General features: G+C 51.2%; 1 protein-coding gene across 2 annotated transcripts in view; it reads left to right on the forward strand.

Moving 5' to 3' along the window:
- Positions 1 to 20,783, forward strand: part of RNF216 (ring finger protein 216) — a 72,937-nt gene that overhangs the window by 41,719 nt on the left and 10,435 nt on the right. For both annotated transcript variants that reach the window (XM_084536450.1, XM_084536451.1), the window contains exons 14-15: positions 16,598 to 16,695; positions 19,189 to 19,411. In XM_084536450.1, coding sequence (XP_084392576.1) covers positions 16,598 to 16,695; positions 19,189 to 19,411 — 321 coding nt within the window. The remainder of the gene's footprint in view (positions 1 to 16,597; positions 16,696 to 19,188; positions 19,412 to 20,783) is intronic.

The following is a 20,783-nucleotide window of genomic DNA, read 5'->3' on the forward strand; positions in this document are numbered from 1 at the left end:
CTGGGTTCTTTGTGCAGTTTTGGTGTGGTTTTGTTTTTTTTTTTTGCAACTCTCCACTTCACGTTGACTACAAATGTTTATGCGTATACTTAGAAAAGGCAGGGCTGGAAATAAACTCCTCTTTGCAGCACTCCACCTCCTGCTTCATATTTTAAGAATCTCCATTCCATCGCAGTAATTTTCCAAGTGGATTAGCACAGGTCACCGAGGCATTCACATCAGGAAAACGCAGCGAGATGTTGCTGTCATCCTCGCAACCACTCCAGCACTCCACCCCGCCGCTTATCAGCCCACACTTCAGTAATCCTAATAGCTGTGTCATAGCCAGATTAACAGAAAATCCAGGCAAATATTTATGGTTCCTTTTGAGGTACGTATTAATTCAAGAATGCGAGGTGGGATAGATGCGTTATTCGGGGAGCCTGCAAACGTTGCTCACGTGGGCTGAAGAAGGGATCCTGCCAGGCTGGGGAAGCTGCTGCCAGCTTGGGGAAGGGGCAGCTGTGAGGTTAAACTATTTGTGAGCACGCAGGGCACTCTGTGTGCAGCACCCCCAGGCAGGGATGGGGAAGAGGCAGCAGCCGTGGCTCTCAGGGGAGAAGGGAGAAGAAGCAGCAGAGTTGGAGTTGCTCTGGGTGCTCCGCCAGCATCACACAGCGCCTGGTGATGAGCACAGGAGGAGAAGCACAAAGGCAAAGCGAAGGAGGAGTAGCTCGAGGCTGGAAGACAGAGGAATGTACAAGGTGTCATTTAGCACTGAATGCCTGGGGAGGCAGTGTTAGCTGGGAGGTGATGGCTTTAATTTTAGGGAACACAGATTCCCTTTTTTTGTTTTCTGTGGGGCCGTGCAGATTTCTGGACTTCAGGGATGATGCAGGCAGGCTAACGAGGTACAGATTCCTCCCCCCAGAGGAGCACAGCGAGTCCCAAGGGGATCGGGTGCCAGGCCCCAGCTAACGAGGAGGGTACTCAGCGCTAATTAGAGCTGTGCACCTGGGGACTGCTGCTGAGCAAGGCCTGGTGAGGGGCGTGGAAGTCAGGCAGAGCCCAGTCTCCAAAGCTGAGAGAGAGAAAAAGAGCAAGGTCAAAGAGTTCTTTATGCCTTACAAAGCCACAGTCATTTCTAATTCAGGTAAATATTGCACACTTTTTTTTTTTTTCCAGAGGAGAAAGGAAGCAGCATTCCTTGTATTCTGTGTGTTTTTAGGGGTGATTTATTCTGAATCAGCTGCAGAGCTTTGACAGCAGAGGGAGCAAGCGAGCCTCAAATGGTTGCTTTCAACAAAACCCAGCAGCAAATAATCACAGCCTTTGCAAGAGGTAAATTAAAACCATCTACTGCTTGGGAAACATGCACAGCTCAGCATCTTCCCTCCATAAATATTTCCTTGCTGGTGAATCTCTGTAACCCCTTCGGAGCCCAGCTGCTGTGCTCTTCCCTGCTAGCGGTGAGCCTCCTCCTCGCCCTGTGCTCTGTGCCAGGCGGAGATTTGGGCTCGCTGAGCACAGCTCTGTGGCTCTGTTGGACCTTAGTGGCCCAAAAACTCAAGAAAGAGTTTGTGCAAAACCAGTCCAGCCTTTCTGCATGCCAGTGGAGAGGCTGTTGGTGCTAAAGCAGCAGCTTTTGGTAACTTCCTTGGCACTGCTCGTGCATCGCTTTTGCTGAAGTAATGTGGAAAAAAACGAGGGGGTCTCACTGTCTTCTGTCATTGCTCTTAAACATGAGTCTGCACGCACATCAGGAGCAGTAAGGTAGCTGAACGTGTGCTCTGTTTCTTTTTTAAACATTTTGTGGTATCAATATTCACTCTCCGGGTATGGTTTTTGCCAGCCTGTTTGAGCAGCACTGCATTCTTTTCTACAAAGAGATGATTTGGGGCGTGTGCTCGGGGTTTCGCTCCAAGGAAGCTGAGAGCAAGCTGCCATAAGAGGGCTCCAGAGCCCTGTTCTTGCGTCTGCTCTTTTGTGGAGCAGTCTTCCCCTCTTTCTTTAACAGTACATCCAAGCTGCCTTAGCAAAACCCCCTACACCTACCCTAAATTTTTTCCCCCCACTGCTCAGATTTGTTACGAACCAGGGCTCTTCGTCTTACCAGGTGTAGTAGAATGGAGCATAAAAATACCTTATTGCTAACAAACCTTGCTTCTTTGCCTGAATAGAGAAATTGGACCTAGCAAGACTCCTTCCTTTGTGCTGTCCTAACTACACCCACGTCGTGGGAGCTGCTGGCGTCTCGGGCATCCTCGCCCTGGCTACGAGTTAGGGGCGGCATTGGTCTGCACATGATGTCTGGTACCCAGCACAGGAGCTCTGGGCAGGAGCTGTGTTGCCATGACGATGGAAATTGCAAGGGCTGGCTCTTGGGATGCTCGCCTCGTGGTTCTCAAAGGAGAAGAAGAGAGGTGGAGGAAAGCAGCAGCAGTGGCAACGCGGCGCGAGTTGTAGCTGCAGTAGGTGGCAATTACGAGCCCGATGTGGGGCCGTGGGTTGTAATCCCCAAATGTGCTTCCCCCTGGGGTAGGAACAACATGAAGAACACCGTGCAGGAGCCAGGCAGCGTGTGAGTAAGCACCCAGCCAGTCTTCCATGCAAATTTTTGGACGTGGAGCAATGAGTTCCAGTAATAGCTCGCTGCTGACTCGCAGCGCTGGAGATGTTATGAAAACGGGCGCTGATAGCGTGTTTACCCGGAAAGATCCAGCTGCCAGGCTGGGCCATGCAGCACGGGGCAGATGGCCTGCTATTTATGCTGCTGGCGTGCCTGGAGCAGATTCCTCCGTGTTGCCACTGTCTGGAGGGGAAAGGAAAAAAGGAAATGTCCCCTGGAAGCGGTAAGGACGTATTTCCCAGGCAGGACAGGCAGCTCCAGCACACCTAGTGTGCTTCGGGGGCTTTTTAGGCATCTCCTCGTTGGTCCTGTTTAGGTGGAACACTTCTGGTCCTGGTGTGGATGCTTGTGAAGGGATGAGTTTATTTTTAACCATGGCCAGCGTGAGGTATGTCTGCTTTGATCTGGCACCTGGCTGTAAGCTTGTCCCTTTTTAATGCAGACTCCAGAGACAGTAAGGCAGGCTCTTTTTAACCATCCTTCTCCCAAAATTGTTCACCAGGAGACTAAACTTCCCCAGCTGCCTGTAATCAAGATGTGTGATGATTGCCCTGGTGAGGCAGCCTGTTGTGTCTTGTCAAGCACAAATAGAAATTCCAAGGAAGGATGGGATAATTAGAAGCAATCCAGCGACTCTTGTGACTGCATAAAAATAACAGGGCTTTTTAAGGATGGCTTATTTTTAGCAGCCTCATGTGAAAAAAAAGTTTTGTGGAGTCCTGTGGCAGAAGACAAATGAGGTATTGTACCTGCTTCTCTCTATTTTTCTCTCTCCCAGAGTATGATGTGTGCTGAGGATCTTGCTACATAAAGCCAACTGGCTCTGCAAGGCGTTGGGGTAGCTCACAGCCTGCTGCCTTTCTTACCAGCAGGGCGAGAAACACTTAGTGGGTCGTGAAGGTCTGATTTAAGGCAAATGTGGTTCGAACATTATGCCTAAAGAAACTTTGCAGCCTGCAGCCCTGCGACGTTGGACCCGATGATCTTGGGGTTGGACCCGATGATCTCCTGAGGTCCCTTCCAACCCCTGCAGTTCTGTGATTCTGTGATGTCTGCCTGACCCTTTAATTTTGCTATTTTATCATGTGTCGGAAAGGTTGACTCTCTTTCTGTTGGCCTGTCCTGTAGTGAGGCTGTGTATAAGATGAATTATTTTCAGGCTCGTTCTAAAAAGCTGCTTTTCCGAGGGAGAGACTCCAGATTGGCAGCCAAAAGTAGGAAGTCAAGTTTCAGTTGATTTTATAATATATCATTTCATACACAAATATCATTTGTGCATTCCTGGGAAATCAAGAAATAGTGGGTTTATATTAAAAAATAAAACTTTAAAAAAATGGAAGGGGGGGATTGACTGTAGAGTGGTCTCACCAGCAGCTCTGTAGCCACCAGACAGAACCCAGCCAGCAACACCAAACCATTTTGCAAATGTGCCTTGATGTAGTGTGTGTTACCAGAGGTAAAGCTGCACCTGAGCAAGGCTAAGCAAAACTGAAGATAAATCCTAGATGTGCTCTTGGGTGCTCTGCTGGTGAGGTGTGCATCGAGAGCAACGCTGACTTGGGGAGCTGCAGGGGGTGAGGCAGCTCCTGAGATCTGCTGTGGGACAGAGCGGTGTTTCCACTGGAGCGAGGTGAATGACAAGGATCCTTCTGTGGTATCTGGCTCCGTTCTTGCTAAAAAATCTTCTGGTTTGAGAGGCTGATGCTGGGGACGGTGGGAAGCACCGCAGTCCTGCGTGAGGGAACCACAGTGGGGAAGAAACTTAAAGACACCGAGTGTGAGGTCGTGTTGCTTTCCCTTTCTCTAAATGCCTTTCTAACATAAAGCTTTGGTTGTGGTGCCACCTCATCCCATGAAGGATGACAGGAGGTGTTGTCTTGGAATCCTAACGCTGATTTCCCCCTCCAGATGCTGTCGTGCAGACATTGTCTGCCTGGCTGAGACTTGCCAGTCTGAAGCTGGGTTCGTTGTTACTTCTGGAGTCATAACGAGTTTTGTGGTTTCCACCCAAATGCTGCTGCATTGTTTTATGCGATTCTGAAAGCGAAACTAGCACTGTACGAAAAATGAAATTGTCCTGTCAGCTGTTGTGGAGTGTCTGAGCTGCTGGATGTGCAGCGCTGATGGCAGCCAGGGAGCGCCTTCAGCTGCGGGGCCGCTCAGCCTCCATTCATCCTTGTGTATGCAGGCTTCCATGTGGTTGTGTTTCATGGTATAAAGGTAAGAAAATGCCTTTTATTTTTCTTTTAAGTTGTTATTCCTGAATAAATTCGCTCCTGTCAGCTCTTACTCTTGGAACAAGCACGCCTGTGTTTCAGCTCAGGACTTCAGCCTAACGCGAGAGGGAAGAACCAGGAGTTTGCTGAGCGGACAGAAATATGCCCCAACTAAAAGGGCAGCTGATCCTGATTTAGAAGAAACTCTCAGCTTGTTGAACATCATTTTCCAGTAGCTACGTAATTAGGGTTGTGTGGAAAGGAGGCATCAGCCCCCAATGAAGCAGCGCGTTGTGCAGCCAAGTGCCCCCGGTGCTGGCCGGACAGAGCGCTGGGCGCTGCCTGCTCGCTGCTCTCCCTTTTGTTCTCCTCCTCTTTTGTCTTCCATACAAACAAGACCCCTGTCCTTCTCTGCAGCCTGGTGTCCTTGCCCGTGTGCATCCCTTACGGAAGAAAGGGGAAAACCCTTTAATCCTTAGGGCGCGATGGCAGTGGCCTGCGGCGTTTCCGGAGCTGTAAGGAAGTGGCTGAAGTTCCTCCTCGCTGACTCCCCTCCGCAGAAATGTGGCAGATAGGTCTTTTTCCTTTTATGGCCAATAATGCTGGTTTCCCTTTGCAATAAAATCCCGGGTCAGAAGTGGAAGCGAGAAGTCGGTCAGGGGGAAGGGGCTGGTCTTACCAGCTCCCAGCGGGTGGGGATGTGATTTGCGACACAGCAAGTTCTCGACTAAAATAAACCCGAGTTACAACATCTACCCAGAGGTGCCTGCTTTGTTTGCTCGAGGGGTGCCTCCAGCCTTCAGTCTTGCTTAAGACAGCAATTAGGCATCATGACTAGTCTTAATTTCACGGGGAGAAGTTTATCTGGTCCGAGCCCAGCTAAGGAGGGTTTTCAGATGCTCTGATTGTGTCTAGGAAACTCTGATTGAATCTAGACACACGCAGGAAGACAATGCCTCCTTTCTGACAGTTACTTTTACTGTTTCGCACCAAGCGAAGTGTCTCGGCCTCTAATGGATGTCTCAGAATAGTTTTCTTCCTGGGCCCTACGGAGCCATTTCATGCAGCAGTTAATGCGGTCTCGGTGCGTGACGCTTGGCACCGGCTCCGCTCCTTAGCTAAGGAGAGGTAATGACCCTCTGGGTGGTAATTGCACGGTGGTGGTAAGCCAAAAGACAACTTTCTCAGCCAATAATGTCTCTTACAAATCATCTGTGGCTGCAAATGGCTTGATGAATTTGAACCTTAAAAGTGTTTTTCTAATAAAGCGAGCCTCCTCTTTCTCGCTACGAAGTGCTTCACATCCTGTTTCACGGCTTTAACGCAAATGGTTTATTTGGCAATCTTTTAAAATAACCACTCGGTTCTTAAGTGGCACGGCTCTCGCTCCTTCCCCGCGAAGCAGGCTGGCAGCCGCTTTAGTTTCACTTCTTATTCAGCCCTTGAACTCTGAAATCAGGAGGAAAGGCTGACTGCTTGGGAGAGCCTGCCCTGTTGTTCCCAGGGCTGCTGGCGAGCCTCCTCCGCTGCCGGGAGCTGCTGACCTCGACAGGACGGATCGCTTACGGGCTGCTCCGCTCTTCCCTCCGGCAGGCAGGAGGGAAAGGCTCTTCCCACCTGGTCGGGCTGGTTGTTACATCCCCGCGTGCACCTCGGGCCAAACGAGTTGGATATCCCGGAGGATGAGAGCTCGCGTAACCATCTCAGCACCTCACAGATCTCCTGCTTCCTTCCAGCCGCCCCCTCAGCAGATAACAGCTCCAGCTGTGGGCGTGTGGCTTCTCTTCCAGGGGAAGGTGGCTTTGAAGATCCTGATTCCTTCGCTGCTGACTGTAGGAAGCAGCAAAGGAATCTGCTTTGTTCACACGGGAAGCTTCCTCTTGCTTACCAGCTGGTCAGTAGGAGCTGAGCACTTCCCCACGTGTCGGGGAAGCACTTTGGAAATGGTTTTCAGTAGCAATTGCACATTCTTCAGCTCTGGTTTAACAATAGGCTATTTGTGATCACGTTATTGTTTTTTTTTTTTTTTTCTCCTCCTTCCCTTGACTTTACAGCAGAGGTCCAAGGGGAAAAAGAACACAATCTCTAAACTGCTCTGGGGCTGGGGAGATGGTAAAAACCAATCCTCTTTCTAAATACTTCGTTTGTGCTGCCAGAATTGTTGATTTAATCTTTCAGTATCCCACACTGCGTTTTTGTCTGGGCTTGGTTACCCTCTGAGGGTACGGCACTTAATCCTTGAGAGGGAGCTGCCTGTGCAGTGTAAGTCAATAATCCAACCTTTTGATAAGGTAACCCCCGAAGGTAACTAATCTCCATCCTCGCCTACTTCCAGCTTTACAGAAGCGCTCGCTACTTGCAGGCTTTAGATTTTTCCTATTTAATTACTGAGAGTCTCGGTAATCTTTGCTAGGTCCTGGGTTTGGACTGGAAGGCACGCATCCGAAACTGGACATCGGGGGGAGGTCTGCACCCAAATTCTCCTGCTGCAGGAGCTTCCCGGTGGTGCTTGCCTGAACCAGAGCGTGGGGAAGAATGGACGAAGCCTGACGTTATTTAGGGCAGTGACAGCCATCAGTGGGATTTGTGGCAAGCCTCCTTGGTCTGGAGGTGGAACAAAGGGGATGGCCTCTGCTGGGTGAACGTGAGCATCCAGCAGACCCCATCTCATGGAGCCTGGCCTGACAGCAGCGATACAACACGAAAATATTTTGCTGTCGTGGTCGGGTCATGGCAGAAATTGCTGCTGCTCCTTAGGAGTTACTGCTGCTTCTTAAACAGGTCCCTGGAGAGGAGGTGGCTTGTATTTTTATTTTATATTTTTTTTGTCTTTTACAGAAGGCAGCCTTGCAACAGCTCTGGTTTGCAGGCTAGCCATGCCATGCAAATAGTTGAGCAGGGCATTTAGTTAAATTGGTGCTGCAGAGAAGCAGGGGAGGGGAACCAAGCTTTCTGCTCAGTGTTTGCAAGTGTAGCAGAAAGGGAACTACTTCACTTGGGATTTCACAATGTAAAGCCTTGCAGCTCTTCTTCCTGTCTCACTTCTGTTCAGATGAGCCTTTTTCGGAGTGACGCCGAAACCTTGCAAATGTTTCGGTGTTCGAGAGCTGGGTTTTTGTCTCATTTTCCCAGCCTCCTGCCCCGTCTCACATGATTGCGTGGAAGCGAGCCTGTCTTGCTGGATTACCAGCTTTTGTTTCGGGGCCAGGCAGGGTGGAGAGGCTCCCCTTGGAAGCGCTCGCTCAGTTTAGCTTTATTTTAGGCAGATCCAAGATGTTCCTCCTCTTATCCCAAAGTGCTTCCGACCGCTGCATTTTTCCGACACTACTAAAAATGCAAATCGAAAGGGATTATAAGATTTAAGTGAAAACTAAATTACAGATTAAATGATTCTTCTAATTAGGAGACAAAAGTGTCCTGAGCTGGCCCTTGTTTGGCAGGGTACTGCAGCACCACTGCTTGAACCTGCCTGTCCTCCTGCAGGACGTAGCTCAGCCGGTAGGTTTGGTCAAGACTGGACGGGTCTGGGTGTGAGCCCGCACGGTGTGGGATATCCTCGGGTGGCCCTGGCCCCTCTGCCACGCTCCTTGCACCCCCAGGTGGGTTTGTGGGGTGTGTAGGGCCCCTCGGTCGTTCCTGTATCGCTCCAAACCTCACAAATTGAAGGCTGGTGTGTTCCTGCCTGCAAAACACCCGCAGTTGTTCACTGGGATGTGAGGGCATGCGTACGGCAAGGGTTGAAGTTGGTCTTTTTCACCATATGGGTATGAGACTTTTTGGGTGTTGCAGCCCCTGCCTGTGCCTCCTGATTTTGGGTCTTGTTTGTCTCACCCTTCCCTGAAAGCTGCTCCACCCTGATGTGATGAGAGGCACTTCACATCTACCAAGGCTGTAATAGGGCTCCAGAAACCCTCCTGAAGCTGCACTTTTGGGGTTTCTCTTGCCACCTCTGTACCAAAGGGAAACCCGTGCCCAGCCGGGGTTGATCTGGACTCGTGGGTGCTTTGGGTACAACAGGAGGCAGTGCAAATGTCAGGTGGTGGCTCTGAAAGAGGAATTGGTCAGCTGCCTGCACACTGATTTCCCTGGTTAGTTCTTAATGCCTTACTCGGCTTTACCGCAGCGCATGCTCATTTGTTTAGTGTCTGTTTTTCTTTTTTTTTACCAGGTGCTCAAATAGCTTTTGTTCTGTGGGAGGAAGCCCAGTGCCTGGCTGCACTGGAACATCAGGTCCAACATCTCCCACCACGCTGCACTGCCTGGTGCTTTGAGGCTTTCAAAGCCTTGCCCAGCACCCTCCGTGTCCGCACAGCACCCCTTCGAGCCGGGCTGTTCCAGCAGGCTGTGCTAGCATGGGGCCCCCCTGGCTTTGATTTTACCACTGGCTTATTTTAGGGTAGCAAACAAGTTGCAGCTGGCTCGGTGTCACACTGGTGAGTCTGGGAGATGGAGGTGAGAAGCTCAGAGGGCTGTTTTCACCATTTTCACTCTCTGCCATAAGCACTGCCTGCCTGCTGTGCTGTGCAGATCAAATTTTGGGGCTTTGAAAGTGTTTTCTCTTAGCCTCTGCATGGAGAGGAACAGGTAAGAGGCAACTCTCCCGTGCAGGCATTAAAACCAAAAAGTTGTACAAACTTCTGAGATTTCAAGGAGGCCAAGTATCATTTTGTTCTCATCTTCGTGCAGTTCTGCACCCTTGCTGATTCTCTGTGTTGTTTGCTTTGAATTGTGCTTCTTTTTTTGATTTGTTTTTGTTATGGCTAGCTTAAATCTAGGAGCAGCTTACTTGCGGGGTTTCCCCTTGCTCAAGGTTAATTTCCCTGGCAAAGCAAGCTGTACTCACACAGTTTCTGAGGGTTTGTTTTGCCAGCATAGCCACCCTGCTCAGAAAGCTCACATTTTTCATCCCTTGCAAGTGTTACGATGACCTGGGGTGTTAACTTATGCTGTAAGCAGAGAGTACTGTTGAAAATAAGGCTCTAAATGGGAAAAGAAGCGTGCTAATGCTGCTGGATTACTCTCCGAATTGCCATATTGCACAGGCTCGTTAAAAGTGGTCGTAGGTGTGTTACATAAACCTGGGCCTCCACGCAACTGCTGCTGGAGGAGAGGACATCTGGAAACGAGTTCCTGGTGTGATCCTTTCCTAGCACAAAATTTGGGAGCTGGTAAGGGGGGAGAGACCAAGGAGGTGAGCAGGACGGCCGGCTCCGGAAGAGGTTCTGCAGTTGCTGCCCCAGAAAGCAGTGGGGAGGGATCGGTGTCCGGGGCAGGGCGATGGGGGATTTGTTTGTCTTGTGGTGGTGTAAGAGGGAAGTTTCAAAATTAACTCCAGGGATTGTTCCTCCTCGTGGCCTTACAATGCTTCATTAGCAGGTATCTCTGCGAACAAGGTGCCTTGCTTTTGTACCACCTTCACCATCGCGTTATCTCTGGGTGCAGCCCCTCGAGTTATCCTGAAAAAATCAGGCTGCTTATCTTGCAAGCTAAATCTGGGCCTGTCCCGAGGTCGGCATTGTTCCACCAAAGCCACAGTCACTGTTACTTAGCCCTGCTAGATTTCATGATCTGGACTTCGAGCAATTGGAAACAGCATCGCTGTTTTGCTGTGTGCAGGCTTAAATGGACAACCTCTTAGATCTCCTCTGCCGAGTGGAGTAAAGCAATCTGCAGCGGGGGGGAGATGCAGGAGGGTCAGCTGCTGAGAGCTTTGAACCAGTTTAATTATTTACTTTGGCTGGGCAGGCGCACGGCTGATACCTGCAATCAGTCCTGCAGATCTGAAGGCTGGTTACCAGCTCCGCAAGCGACTCCTGTAGAAGGTACTGAATTTCTCTGCCTTCCTGCCCTAGCAGAGAGTGCTGCGACTTGAGGTCTGTGGGTTTAAATGTCTTCAGCGTGAGGTCACAGCCTATATTTAACCCACCTTTATAAAGTGATCAAGCAGTGGCTTCCTCCAGCTGCCTCGGGTTGCTGGATGAGCGCCGTGCAAGGTGCCTGAGCCACCCCACCGAGCTGTCCCCAAACTTCTCTGCTTGGAGAGCTGCTGGATCCTGCCCAGAGGCAGGGGATAGCTTTTGAAAAAGTGTTGTTTTGGGGGGTGAAGCTTACCTGTACAATAAACACTTTTTTCTTAGCTTAGGGAAGGGATCCTGGTGAGATGAAGGCGTGATGTGAATGCTCCAGTGCCCATTCGTGCAGCCGTCCTGCTGCCTGGGACTTGGGATACATTCCTCACATCCATGGGGTTTAAAAGGAAGGAGCTTTGAATCAGAACTAATTCTTTCAACTATCAGTAGTGGGATTCTTTAAACTTTGGTACAAGATGACATTAAACCATGTTCGTTCTCAGCAGCAGAGCCATGTCTCTGGTTGTGTTACGGTAAGCGAGCAGTTCCTCGTGCTAGCAGTTTCCTCTCTGCCCAGCAGCAGGGTGTTACTGGTGCCCAGCAGCACTTCTGGTGTGAAGCTGTGGGTGTTTTGGTTCTGTACGTCTCTTAACTACTGCAGCCAAAGCACCAGGTCAGCCAGCCCTTTAAAGCTGAGCTCTGGGGAGGGGAAGAAGCTTGCTCTGCTTTCCTCTGCGTTTTGGCCATCGTATGTCTCCATTATCTTAAAGGTAGGGGGGATTATGATATAATTTCACAAAAACGTGAAACAGGAGGCGTTGGTTGGAGTTGTCATTTTTGGTAACTCGGTTTAATACACGGCTGTAAAAGCTTTGACCAGCACTGTTGATGAGCGTCAGGAATAAATGTGGATTTTCCTCATCCCCGTCCTCTGCAGGTCTCCAGTTAGGTTTTCACACTGCCCCATTCACACAGACTACTCCAAGGCTTCCTTTCCCCTCCCAGAACAAATCATGGCTGTGCTGAGGAGACGTCACTTTTTCTCCCAGCAGCTCGTCTCCTCCTTTCTCTCCTCCTTTTCCATCCCCAAGCCCCGAGAGCTGCGCTGTGGCCGGCGGCCGCTGAGCGGCAGCGCTGCCTGAGGAACAGCAGCTCCAGCAGGAGGAGGAAACCACCCAGCACTGATTTCCTCCCCGCTACCACTTCGTCACTCCTTGTCCACCCGAGGCATTGTGTCCGTTTTGCCACGCTCAATGGGTTTTGTGCTTTTGGGGTTGGTGCTTGGGGCCGATCTAGGCTGCTGCCCGCCGCGGTGCCAGCTCTTGGATCAGTCGGGTGCTCACCGAGCCCCCTTTTCCTGTGCTGGGTGTTCCTACGTATCTAAAGCAGGTTTTCTCACCAATGTGGATTGTTTGGGGCTGGGTCGTGTCCTCTTTATCCTGGTTTAACATAGAGGAAATCCCAGAAACAGCTCTGAAGGAGTTTGCCATGAGAGCGTGTCCGTGCTTACGCTGGGTTCCTGGAGCTCCTCCTGCACCCGCTTGTACCCGAGGTCGGTGTGGTGTTAAGGGCAGCGGGGAGGAAGGCTGTGCTCGTGTTCTCCCTTTACCTCCCCTGCTTGGGAATTGCAGCCCTGTAACGAAACTGGCGCAGCACAGATTGGCCCCGAGGTGCTGTTCTGAGACCGATGCATTCACATCTGGTTTGGGGTAAAACTTGGCCGGTTTGAGGCCAGCCTGCGCTGTTGTGCGTCTGCAAGCAGGAAGGAGCAGGGAAGGAGCAGGGAATCGAGCAGGGAGTGCGGCCACCGACATCCCCACGTGTGCCATCAGGGATACGGGGACTTGTGCAGTGCTGCAGCAAAAGGATTTAATTCCCCAGCAGACGGGGAGCCGAGGCGAGCACCAGACCCTGCTCCACCACCGCTGAGAGCTGGAGGGCGGTGATGACAGCCTGGTGTTTGAGAGGAGCTTTTTTTTTCCTTTTTTTTCTTTTTTTCCACTCCCCTCTTTGCATTTTGCTCGGTCAGGACGTGGCTTCGTGTAACCTCCCCCAGCAGCAGCAGGCACGCAGGAATGCCGTGGGCAGCCGCTCACGGAGCCCTGTGCATCGGCTGATGTTTTCGTGGTGGCTCGTGGCGGTGCAAACAACAGCCTGCCTGTGGCCGAAAGGACACGAGGGCTGGCGGGGGGAAGTTCATTTCTCAGGGCTTTCTTCCCCCCTAATGCACGGGCTGGACCTCGGAGTTATTTTTAGGAGAGGGTGGAATGAAAAAAGAAAAAAGTTGAGGCTGTGTTTTAATACTTCAGCATCTGCGGCGAGGATCAGTGGAAGTGCTGGGGAAGGCTGGTTCCCATAAAACACTTCCTTGTACCTTCAGTGGAGGCAGGGACAATGAACAAGGGCCGTTTAGGATCGGGGTGGCTGCGCTGCAAGGCAGCCCCGAGCACAGAGAGCCCCTGGGAACAAAGGATCCTCCTGAACCCAAACATGTTTGTGCTAATCCCGGCTGCTTCCTGGCGGCCGGCGAGAGGAAACGGAGCCACTACCTCTAACAGATGTACAGTGAGGAGATTACAGGGTGATTAAACACCCTCTCCATCACATCCTCCTCTCTGCTGTCCCAGCCCGGCGCGTTAATGGACTGTCCCAGGCCGCCTGCCAAGCCCGGGCAGATGTAACAGGCAGGAGATATTTAATCTCCGGCATCCGTGCCTGGTTTGGAGCTGCTCACGAGTGCCAAAGCTTCTCCAAACCGTCCTGGAAGTGCGAGCTGTGTTAGCTCTACCTGCCTGTTAGGCTGGCCCTGCCTGCGAGGAGGGCTGGGCTGCGGAAACGCAGTGAATTCACCCCCCTGGAAGGGATTAATTCAACCAAAAAGCTTTTGTTTTCATTAAAAATAAAACATGCTTTCCCACATCGGGTGCCTCTGTATGACAGGGTTGGCTCACAGACAGCTGCAGGAGAAGCCGGATGGGATTTGGGGACAGGATTTGGTTTTGGAGGAGCGATGCGCTCCCCGGCTGTCAGCTCTGGGGGTGGGAAGGATGCGTCCCCCCTTTGTGCGCACCGAGGTGCTGCCTCATCTCGCGGCAGCCTTGTCGTGGTGCCAGGATTGCACAATAGAAATAATCCAGGGTGCTTGCAGAAATCAGCCGTCCTACCGCGTGTTTAGGTTAATTAATATGGAAATGGCAGAGTACATTTCTTCACCGAGCAAAAAGCTGCTGCTGAAATGAAAGAGCCCTCTGTGGAAACGCTGTCGAGATGGAAATCGTCGCTGGGCGAGACGGGCAGAGCCCTCCCCGACAGAGCGGGTTTGGTTCAAGTAGGTGTAAAAATTCCCGAGGGCATTTTTGTGTTCTCAGGGAACGGCTGTGACCTGAGCTATGGCACTGGAGCAGCTGCCTTTGTCCGAGCCGTGCACTCAGACACTTTTTCCTCTCCTTTTTGTGCCGAGGGGTCCGACACCAGTTCCTGTAGCTGCTAACAATGGGCTGTTGTCTCGCTTACACCAAGAGTTGCATCGAGCTCTCAACGGCCCCTGCGTTGCCAAAATGTTCCCTTCTCTCTCCTGGAAGGGGGATGTCGAGGCCGGAGGCGTGCAGCAGGTGATGGTGGTAGCTCAAACCCCGGGGATGGTGGTGCTGAGCCCCAGGCAGGGCCAGGATTGTGCCATGAGCCCACCCGTGATGGCTCTCGCTGCGTGGAGCTCGCCGTGAGATGGCAAAACGGACACCTCCAGGTTCACCAAGTGCCAGCACATCTGTGAGCCCGCGAGGCTCTGTCCTTTCCCTTTCTCCTCAGCTGTGAAGGAATCTGTTCCCCTGGGTGGAGGAGACAACTGTTTGGCAAACAGCAGCAGTCTCAGCTCCAGGGATTGCGCTGTTTTTAAATACCCGCGGCGTTCAAAACTGGGGTGGTGGCGGTGACCAAAGGCAAAGGGAAGGACTTGGTGTGAAGGAGAAGTGGCTCCATCTGCTCCAGAAGGGCATCGCTTCTACTTCGGCAGCAAAAGAGGCTCCTGGAGCTCAGTAATTGGGGATTGTAGGCTCCTGGCCGCAGCGTGTGCCAACCCTTCTGGCAGAAAGCTGTGAAATCTTTGTTGCTGGCATGTGAAAGTGGTTGTGGGTAGCAGGGCCCCAGCGATTGGTTTTAACCCTTGATGTGTGCAAAAAAGCATGCAGCACTTCTGATCTTCGAGTGGCGTTTGGCTGGGTGTTGAATCAAAGGGGAGGGAGCTTCCTCGCCGAGGAGGCACCCGAAATGGTGCCAGATTGAACAGCTCGAACAGGAAAACGCAGCATAGGATGGGCGATTCCCAGGGATCACCAGAAACAAGGCACCTATAGTCCCTTAAAGCTTGGGCCTGCCTGCCCGAGGTGTGTTTGGATGGTGAGTGATGACAAAATGCTGTGCTGAGCTCTGGGACATGGACACACGCTCGGCTCTCCTCCTCCAGCCCTGTGCCTGCGGTGTGCAAACACATCCAGCTCCCCAGCCCGGGCGAGGAGCCTTTCATTCCACAGATGAAAGCCGAAGCTCTTAAGCAGCTCCCAGCGAGCACAAATACAAACAAGTCAACGTTTTGCACTCCCCCTCCTAGGGGTGGCTTCCTTGGAAGCTTTGGGCTTCATCCTGTTTGGCTGATGAGCGATCAAAAGCGCGCTGCTGCCTGCGCCTGTCTTTAGGCAGAGGAGGCACCGAGAGCTGAGGAGAGCTCTTGGTTAGACTTATGAAGAGTTTCAGAGTCTTGGGTAATTTTTATCTATCCTATGAAGCTCCTTATTAAAATAAAATGAAGGTAATACACTCAAAAAGGTGTCTCTGCAGTTGTCATCTCACTAGCTGTGCGACTGGAGCAGGGCAGGGCTGTCTCCAGGGACCTCCCTTGGTGTGGAGGGGAAGAGGATGCTTCACAGCCCTCTGGTTTTCCTGCCAGGGGGGAGAAAGCTGGATGTAAAAACCCGAGTCCCAGCCCTGAAGATGAAACAGTTGGATCGTGAAATGCGCGCCTCTTCCAAGTTTGATTTGGATGCTTTTTTAATCGTCCTCAAATTAAAGGAAAATCTCTTGTTTGACCCAAAACAAAATTATGTTTTCTTTGGACGGCCAGCTGAAAAAATCAACTGTGTTGCCAGTGTTAGTCCAAGCTCCCTTGCCAAGAGTGCCTCCACAGCTCTCTGCTCCGTGAGGCTTCACCAGCCTGAGCTGAGTCTTGGTGCCGAAGAGCTTACAAGAACAGGAGAGCTCAGTCGCTTGCTCTAAATTTAGTTCGGCTATTTTGGTTGAATTCGTAAATACTTTTTCATATGCCACCGCTGTTCTGTGGACACTTGTCCACATCCTGCCTTGTAAAACATTTACTCGCACAAGCTGCTCTAACCATTTCGTGAAGTTTTACAAAGCAAAATATAGACTGGCTTGTGAGGTGAGGCAGAGTTTTTGTTGCAACCGCAAAACAGCAGCAAGCTTTCCATCACAAGCTGAACCAAAAGCCCCTTGTATGCAGGGGAAAGATCTTGCTCAGGAAGCACAGGAGCTTGGTGACCTTTAGCATCGTGTTTTTGTTTCAGCAGTCTGCTCCTGGTTGACCTGGTGGCCATTCCGTGAGTTGGAGGTGAACTAGGATTTACAGACTCATTTTATACAGTCATAGATAGCTCCAGTTGCATTTTGTGCCTGGGTTCTTGTGCCTTGGAAACCCCTTGGCTCCTGTTATGGGTGGTTTCATTCTGGTCTCCAGTGTGGGACAGATCTGCGGACCTCTCTGGGGCCTTGTGCCTCGATGCAGAATTGCCAGCCCCATCCTCAGCTGAGAATCTGCAATGTGGTGGGGGAAAAGATGGGAGTTTTTCCAATCCCCCGTGCTCTCAGTGGTGTGCTGGGTCTTCTCTTCCTTTAACGCTTGCTGTCTTTTTCAGGAAACATGTCGGAAGTGCCAGGGGCTGTGGAAGGAGCACATGAACCTCACCTGCGAGCAGCTGGCTGAGAAGGATGACATCAAATACAGGACGTCCATGTAAGTAAAGGCCACAAACGAGCAAAAATAGGGGGCTGCATAAAATTAATAATAATAATGGTGATGTGCAAGACAATAAACTGGCGTGGAGGGGGTAAGAAGGGTAAGAAACTGAGCTGTTCTTGTAAACACTGGAAGCCCTGAAGTCTTGCTGGGTGTCGTTACCTCCATCGGGGAGGTACTGGAGGCATCAAAGCTGAGGGGTCAGGAGGCTCCTAGGATGGGATTTCTTTCTGTGAAAGATACTTGGCAAGGGATGCAGGCGGTAATCTGAGAAGGTGGGAGAGTTGTCACCAGACCAGCCTGTTCCCCTGGCTAGCCCCACGTCTCGCAGGCTGGCACCTGGTCCTTCTCCGAGGTGAGAAACCCCCACTGCGTTGCTCCCGTTCACTTGGGGGGAGAAGGGAGGTGTTGTGCTGAGCCAAAGCAGCATCCTGAGTCAAAGGAGCTTACCTTCTGAAAATCGAGACTGGTGACAACATGCTGAAGTGTGGCTTGCTCAGCTGCTGCTTTGTGGCTTTATGGAGGGATGTGTTTGCTCTCAGAAGTTTCTCTGTTTCTAACCACTCCGTCTGTAGGAATCTTTACAGAATCAAGTCACGTTTTGAAATGCTTGTGTGTAAATCTCAAGTGTTACCCCCAAAACCTTCTGAAGCCTGAGCTCTCTCGTTGCTACCTTAGATAACAAAATCTGCTGGCTTTAGGAGACAAGTGAGGGCTGAGCCATGAAGCTGCATGTCTGTACAGTCAAAGGGGAATTGCCTGTGTTGCCCAATCCTTTCCTCTCTGATTCAGCGTGTCTGGTACGAGCAGAGGTTGGAGAGCTCCTCCGCTGGGAGCCTGAATGATTGCTGCTTGCTCATCTCACAGTCCATAACTTAGAACAAAATACTGTCCCAGATTTGATATGGTTTCTTTCTCTTGTCACTCCTTTCCCTGTAGGAAAGAGGGGCGAGAGGGAGGAGAAACAAGTTGTCATGTCCCCAACAAGGAAAAAAAAAATCAGTTTCAAAACCTTTAGCAGATTGCTGCCGTAGATAGATGAGTCTTACTGCACAATAAAAGCTTCCTTTTGAAGCCCTGCGTAAGGAAAGGGAAGCACAGCTGGAGTTCAGGCCAAACTTCCTGCTGGGCTCAAAGTTTCCAAAAAAAAACCCTGCATCAGCAGCATCCTGTTGAGCAGAGGAGGGAAGAGCAGCTGCAGCTCGCAGAAATCAGTCTCAAATTGATTATTATTTTTTTTTCCTTCCTGTCTATTCTTAGAGCACCTCCTAATACCTGGGCACAGGTCGTGCTGGATATAACCACACAGGAGCTGGGGGTAGCTGAAATTCCCACCTCCAGCTGCTCCTTTTTCCACCTCGCCACTCGCTGCTTCTCCGGTTGTGCAGATGGAGCGATTTGTGGGGCTGTGCCTGCTTTGGCGCTGTGATCCTCCTCAAAAATACCTCTCTGTCATCTCCCAAACACATGTTGGCTTCGCAGGGCCGCTGGAGCAGCTGGGTGGAGGTGCTGGCTGGGGAAGATCTCTCCCTGCTTGAGTCAGTGCAGCCAAAGGACCATGCCTCCTCGGTTGGTGCAGTCCCTTCCCTCTGCTGTCATCAGATTTCAGTTCTAGATGGCGAATTAAATTGTAACGTGATCTCCCGTGGTCAGAAAATGGGCCCTCAGGATGACAGCTTGTACTCTTAAGTCTTTTAATTAAATGACCGAGGCTTTGCTCCCTTTCGGTGCCAAAATAGCATCGCCGTGGGCTGAGCCTTTGCACTGGGGCGTGTTGCTGCCAGGCTGCCTCTTCGGGACGGGACCACGCGTTGTCCTGGATTCCACGCCTTGTTAGAAGCCTGTCTTTTGCACCTAAAGCAATAACCTCTGGAAGACTTATGTGGGGAATTTTACTGGGAAAGCCCAGTCTCAGTGGGGAAAGACGTGATTATCTTTCAGTTACTGATTTAAATTTAACGAAAACCAAATAAATCTGGAGCGTAGCAGCCAGCATTGAAAAAAAAAAAACGACATGGCCATGGCGACTTTGTAACCAGAGCAACAGCCAAACATAAAACTATCGAGCAGATGACAGCAAACAGTTTGCTTTTCCTGAACTTTTATCTCCTGGACCATATTTCTTTGTGGCAGAGTCAGGAATCCTCATGCCCTTTGGTCCCTTGACTTACGGTTTGAATTCCTCCCGAGCCAGAGCCTGGCACCGCTGTGTTTTGGCTCGCATGGAAACCAGAATCGGGGCTGTAGCATGCAGTAAGTGATTGACTTTCCTTCACTTAATTTGTTCTTGAGTTGTCATGGGCTGGCTCCAAGTGGAGCTGAGCCCAGACCTCCTTGGAACGGCGATGGACTGTGGGGATAGCGTAGGAGGGGAGAGAAGGGGGAGAGGGGGGTTAAAGCCGTGCTGGGATGGTGCAGCAGCAACTTCACTGCAGGCTGGTGAATGCAAACAGCCCGTCTCTAACTCTTCTCCCTCCCCTTGTGTTGCAGAGAAGAGAAGATGACAGCTGCCCGCATTAGAAAATGCCACAAGTGCGGGACTGGCCTCATTAAATCGGAGGGTTGCAACCGCATGTCCTGCCGCTGCGGCGCTCAGATGTGCTACCTCTGCCGGGCTGCCATTAACGGGTACGACCACTTCTGCCAGCACCCCCGCTCGCCCGGGGCTCCCTGCCAGGACTGTGCCAAGTGTTCTCTCTGGACAGATCCCACAGTAAGTAACGGAGGGCTTTTGTCCACGATTCGCACCCTGATTTCAATTACCGTCCCATGCCAGCGGGTTGAAATGCACGCGTTCCACCAGAGGAAAACAGCCGGTCGGAGACAGCAAAACATTTCTTCTCCCAAGGCAGCTAAAAAACACACTGAAAGCCTCTCCATCAGCACAGACTTAATCTGACCGCGACTTGGAAGCAACTGGTGTTGCTTTAGGAAAAAAAACAGACAAGGGCTTTGGTTGGAACTGCTCTGAGCGCCGTTCTGGGGAGCGGACTTGTGAAAAGAGCTGGTGGGCAGCGTGTGCTGGCAGCAGGGCACAGCAGCAGGCGTTGGGATTACTGGAACTGGCTCCTGCCTTTTGCAGCTGAGTTGCTTTTTGGTTCAGCTCTGCATCTGCTGTCTTGCTGGTGCCCAATAGCTTTCCCTGTCCGCTCAGATGACTCTGTGAGTCCCTTCGCAGAGACAGAGCTGCTGAGAAAAGTGCCTGCGAGCCAAAGGTCCCGAGCTGCAGTTGTGTCCGTTCTCACGGCTGTTGTCAACAGCTGCAGGGGAAGAACTGCAATAGGGACTGGGCCGTAAGGGGAGCTGTAGTAACTTAAAACTTCACGCTGTAATGCGTCTTGTAGCTGCAGCAAGCATGGGATGGTGCTTTCACACAGCATTTCTGCAAAGGTTGTCTGTAGCAGAAATCTGGAAGGGAGTGTAGACTGGAACAGGAGCTGAATCTCCTGATTTCAGCAAAGTAGCAGAGCATTGTGGACGTGGATCTGCCTGCGCAGGGCCTGTCTGAGCCTCAGTTGTTCCATCACTTCTTTGTCTCAGGATGCCGTGGCTTGCCAGGCTGCTCCCAGCATGTCTTGCAGGAAAAGCACACAATCCTGCGCTGGTGTGGAGCAAAGCCACTCGAAATGACTCCCTTCTTCCTAGAAGTGTAAGATTCCTAGTCTTCTGCTTGCCTGTCTTTGTTCTCTGCCTTACCCTGTCACTGAGAGGTGCTAAACTAAGCAGACACCTGCTTCCAGGCACCCCTTAGCCCCACATTTTGGACACCTGGCTCTGCAGTCCCTGCAGTCCTGTCCCCCTTTTCCCTGGTTTCCTCTGCGATGCGATTCGGCAGCGCTGGAGTCCTTTGTTCCCGTCAGGCTGCTGATTGTGCTCAGTAATGGCATTTGTTCTGAGCCAGAGAAAACATGAGGCCTCTCAAAAAGCTCATACTGTACTTTAAAATAAATAAATAAGCAAGCAGCACAAAGAGGGCACTGTCACCGGCCCCTTTCCAGCTCTCTAATTAACCAATGTTGTGGCAAAGGAAAATTTCCCACCGTCAGCAGAGAGCTGGCACTGCCTCCTTTTTTTCTGGATGACGG

Source organism: Aythya ferina, assembly GCF_964211825.1.
Source record: "Aythya ferina genome assembly, chromosome: 15".
Classification (NCBI taxonomy): Eukaryota; Metazoa; Chordata; class Aves; order Anseriformes; family Anatidae; genus Aythya; species Aythya ferina.